The 4,861-nt window shown below is 62.2% G+C and overlaps 1 protein-coding gene across 5 annotated transcripts in view; it reads left to right on the top strand.

The window, feature by feature from the left end:
* Nucleotides 1-6: 6 nt before the first annotated feature.
* BAIAP2 (BAR/IMD domain containing adaptor protein 2) overlaps nucleotides 7-4,861 on the top strand; it is a 67,330-nt gene continuing 62,475 nt past the window's right edge. For all 5 annotated transcript variants that reach the window (XM_035025819.1, XM_035025825.1, XM_035025824.1 and 2 more), the window contains exon 1: nucleotides 7-71. In XM_035025819.1, the coding sequence (XP_034881710.1) occupies nucleotides 18-71 (54 nt within the window). In that variant the 5' untranslated portion in view covers nucleotides 7-17. The remainder of the gene's footprint in view (nucleotides 72-4,861) is intronic.

Here is a 4,861-nt window from a genome sequence, read left to right as displayed (position 1 = left end):
GCCGCCGGACCAGGACCATGTCGCTGTCGCGCACGGAGGAGATGCATCGGCTCACGGAAAATGTCTACAAGGTGAGCCCCGCGCCGCCGGCGCGCTCGGGCCCGACCCGGGCGGCCCCGGCGCCCTCGGGGGTCTTCTCGGAGCGGCCGCGGGGACCGGCGCAGCCGGTCGGTCACAGGTGGTCGCGGGCGCCCACGCTCCGAGAGCCCCGCGCTGCCCCCTCGCGTCCGCCCCGGCGCCCGGGGGACGGGCCCTGGGACCGGAGTGGAGCGGGGCGGGGGTCGCCGGGGGCCTCGCCGCCCGTCCTCCCGCGCCCCGGGTGGCGTGGGGGCCCCGTCGTGGCCCCTCCAGCCGCGGTTACGCAAGCCCTTGGGCACTTTCTCGTCAACAGGCTTTCCCTTTGCACGACTCCTTCCCGGGCGGTCGTGGCCGGAGCCCCAGGTGGGAGGTCGCGCGCGGGCAGGTTGGACGGGTGGACGGATAATCCGTCATCTTATGTAACCGCGGAGGGGAAGACTAATTGTGTAGGAGGCTGGCGCGCCTGCCTCTGCTTCTGATGTGTGTGAAGAGTGTGGTTCGCGTCCTCCTCTGCACGCTGTCGCTGTCACATCTGAGGGCCGCAGAGCCCCGCCGGGAGACCCCTCTGAGGCCCCCTCCCTGGTCCTTCTGTGCCTTGTGCACATGAGCAGGCCTCTGGGTTTCTTTCTGGCGTCCATTGTGTCAGTTTACACCCTCATCCCTGGGACAACAGACCCAGGCTCCCCGGGGACTCAAGGCCCTCTGCAGCCCCACGCGGGCATGTTCTCAGGAGGGAGACTCATGCCCTGGGCGTCCGCGGCAGGCTTCTTACAAAGCTGTGCTTGATTTCAAAACCCTGTGTGAAGGTTAACTGGTGGGCTGGGAGGTTGAGGTGCTGGGGGTTCCCGTGGTAGGTGCTGGTTCTCGGGGCTAAATGGGATTGTGAGGCGCTGGCGGAGCAAGTTTCTAATTGTACTGAACAGTTATGGCCGTGCTTTCTTCGCCGGGGGCCTGCAAAGCCCTCCCCGTAAGCTCGCCCAGGCTCTGGACGGCCCCCGGGACACTTGCCCCGTGGCCCCTTTTGCTCTCAGCTGGATTTCAGGTGGCAGACTGTCCTCCAAAACGGCTTCTAACAGAGGTTTTAAAGTTCCAGCTCCATCACGGGAAGAATTCTGAAGCCGGTCAGGATTGACTAAGTCAGTTCTGGAGCCATGTTAGAGCTGCTGGTAAACACGAGTCAGAGGCTGATGAGGAATCGGCACGTAAAAGGAACAGCCTCTGGGGTTTTTGTGTTTGGTATCACAGAGAATCTGTGGCATACGTTTCTGTTGGTGTTGGTCTGCAAACGCTATCAGGGAAAGGAGGTTTATTAAATTATTAGTCATTAGTTCCATAACCGTTTGCTCATTATTGCAGGGGGTGGAAGGGAAGTGCTGGCTAGAGGATCTCTTTCCTATTTTCCCTGCTTCTGCCATGAAACCATGAAACGGGAACTTTCATGGTGAGAATCACGAGGGGTGCATGGTGTGGCTACACTCTGGGGAACCCCATGATTGTCCTTACTAAAACTCATAAGCTGGACGGTGAGGCATGCAGTTAGGGCTCAGCGGCTTCGAGATGGAGCTGTGATTTCCCTGGAGACCCGAAGGGAGATCTGCCAGCTGGATGGGGGCAGGAAGCTAGTAGGGTCTGAGTGTGAGGACCGTGCACCCCTCTGGAAGCCAGCTGGAGGGTGTCGGGTGCACATTCAACAGGCAAGCCCATGCCCTGTGCCGGTGGGGCAGGTGGTTCATGAGCTCGCGTGGGGGAAGCGTGGCGAAGAGCCCTGAGCTCTGCGAGGCTGGACGCGGCAGGCCTTGGTGTCCGCAGGGCCGTGCCCCTCCAGCTGTCCGGTCACAGCACGCCCACACTGCAACGCCACCAGGTTGGCTTTGTAGGTGACACTCTTCCTGACGCTCCGTGGCTTGACTGCCAAGTCTTGGAGTGCCGGCGCTCTTACCCTTTTGTGTTATGTCCCGGGGGAGCTCAGTGTTCCGAGGCCTAGCCGGCGCTGGGGGGCAGCATGGGCACCCTGGCCAGGCGGAAACCGGCCCACACCGAGGCACAGTCAGGGAGCCGCCCGTGTGGACCTGGCTGGTCCGCCGTCCTGTCGCGGGGGGAGCTGGGCTGCCTCTGCGCCTGGGTCGGGGGCTTGCGGAAGCGTGGCCGGGCTGTGGCCCTGCTCAGTGTCCCCCATGCTGCAGCCCAGCTGTTTGCTTTGGCCCTGCACCGTTCCAGCTGCAGTTCTGAGTGCTGTTTGCCTTGGCAAGAGAGGGAGCAGCAGGGACGCTCGTCCTTGGCCTTGCTGATTAAAAATGTGAGAGTAGAATGTACTCCTGCCTGGAAGAATCAGCCACATGGACTTTTACCTCTTTCCTTGTGGCCCGGTCCCTGTGGGAGCCACGTCCTGGAGGAACTTCATGAGAGGTGCAGGGAGAGAAGTGGAATGGCTTCCAGGAGGCCGCTGAGAGCTCACCTTCTGACCTGGGGCAGGGGGACACGCACTGAAGCCTTTTGGGGGGAGGCATGAGCCTGGGCCCTTCGGGGGCTGGAGGTGCAGGGAGCAGAGCCTGGCGTCCAAGACTAGTCTGGGGGGCAGCCCTGGGTGGTTGCCTGGAGTGAGGGACAGAGGGGGGCAGGCATCTACTGCTCAGAATTAAGCCCAAACCATAGCCCTCCTGGGAGAGACCTCTGAGTGACCCAACATGCTGGAAAGAGGCTTCTCCAGTAGCTGACCTCACTTCCCCCGGGGGCTTTGGGCAACAGTCAGGTTGGTGTTTCTTTTCTTTTTTTTTTTTTTTAAGATTTTATTTATTTATAAATAGAGAGACAGCGAGAGAGGGAACGCAAGCAGGGGGAGTAGGAGAGGGAGAAGCAGGCTTCCCGCGGAGCAGGGAGCCCGATGCGGGGCTCGATCCCAGGACCCCGGGATCATGGCCTGAGCCGAAGGCAGACACTTAACAATTGAGCCACCCAGGTGCCTTTGACTTTCATTTTCTTTCCTTTATTTTTTTTAAGTACTATATCTTATTTTTAATTTTTAAGATTTTATTTATTTATTTGACAGAGAGCCACAGCGAGAGAGGGAACACAAGCAGGGGGAGTGGGGGAGGGAGAAGCAGGCTTCCCGCGGAGCAGGGAGCCCGACGCGGGGCTCGATCCCAGGACGCTGGGATCACGACCTGAGCCGAAGGCAGACACTTAAAGACTGAGCCACCCAGGCGCCCCCAGGTTGGTGTTTCTCATGGTCGTAAGTGCCAGAAGAAGCCGTGGCTCTCGGCCGACCTTACGAGCCTGGAGGCTGGCAGCTGCAGCAGCTTCCCAGGGACAGTCGCGTTGCTTGTCCTGAGGAAGTGGGCAGGTGGGAGGCAGCCTGAGGAGGCGGGCTCCCTAGGAGGGCCTCGGGCCGGTGGTTTACGGGGGTGCGGCTCTGGGGCCTTGGTCAGCAGGGCCAGGCTGGTTGCTAGAGGCTGTCTGCTCGTCCGCACCCCGTAACTGTTGTGGGGAAGCTGGCCCCGCCATGCCATAGCTGCCCTGCGGGTGGCGGGTGACGTGGGGTTCCTGGAGCCAGGAGTCGGTCAGGCTTGACACCCCTGGTGCCCTTGGTAAGGGCTGGTGCCGGGTGGGGGCATTGGCGCTGTGGGAGGGCGCCGACTCGCTGGCTTTTCCCGTGGTGGCCTGGCCGCCCAGGCCCTGCCCACCGCCCTCCGCTGTGTCCCACCCATGCCTCCGGGTGGGTGTTTGGGGGGGCTCTGGGCAGCCCTGTGCCGCCGGCCTCAGACCCGCCTTCCCCTCACTCGCGGCTGGGCAGCCCCACCGCAGCGTTTGCTGCCCTCAGAAGCCTGGCGTCTGCTGTGGACGGAGCTCAGGGGCCCCCGGTTGGAGAAAACGCAGTGGACTGAGAGGCACCTCGTCGGCAACGGAAGCGCCTGCTGGGAGGAGCGGGGCCGGTGTCTGCTTGGGGGGCAGGCGAGAGCCACAGCGCCATGCGCACCTCTGTGCACGCGCGTGCGTGTGCGTGCGTGTGCGCGGATGAACACGTGTGCACGCGAGTGTGCGTGCCTGTGCGTGAGTGTGAACGTGAGTGCGCGTGCATGCGTGCAGGTGGTGCTTGTTGGCTTTGCTTTAAAGGTACTTTCAGGGGTGCCCATTGGGGTCCTATCTTCTGACAAGGTGGCAGGGCCTGCTGTCACCGACTGGACTGTCTGAGCTTCGCTTCTCCTGGGTGTGTACGTGGCGCCTGTCCGTCCCCGCCACCAGCATTTGAGGGGTGCACCTCCCACCCCTTTTCTGGAGTAGCTAGGGCAGCAAAGGGGAGTTTCTGTGGTGCACTGACCTCGAGCTGACTGGCTGTGGCAGCTCCTTGTGCCCAAGTCATCGCGGAGATCGTCGGCTCCGTGGCCCAGGACCCTTGCCGGCTCATGGGGTTCCTGGTGTATGGCCGATGAAAAAACAGGGCAGCCTGGAGACGCCAGGCTCAGGCCTGTGGTTCTGCGGAGTTCTGAGCAAGTGTCTTGCCTGCACTGTCCCTATGGGTCCTGCCCTGAACACATGTCCTGTGTTTGGGAGGTTGGTTTGGCTCGTGGGACTAACCCGTGGGCACCCGAGGCTCTAGGTCACAGTGGTGACTGGTGCTGGCCCTGGGCTTTTGGGGTGCCGTCAGCAGGGAGAGGCGCTGGCAGTGCCGCAGTCTTGTGGCTGCCTGGTTTGCGGTGACATCCCCCTGTTGGCAGTGACGCCCCCCGGTTGGCAGTGATGCCCCCTGGTTTGCGGTGACATCCCCCCATTGGCGGTGACATCCCCC

Source organism: Mirounga leonina, unplaced genomic scaffold (assembly GCF_011800145.1).
Source record: "Mirounga leonina isolate KUSES-001 unplaced genomic scaffold, KU_Mleo_1.0 Mir_197, whole genome shotgun sequence".
NCBI lineage: Eukaryota > Metazoa > Chordata > Mammalia > Carnivora > Phocidae > Mirounga > Mirounga leonina.
Note: the sequence above shows the minus strand (reverse complement) of the source record. Positions and strands in the feature narration are given on the sequence as shown.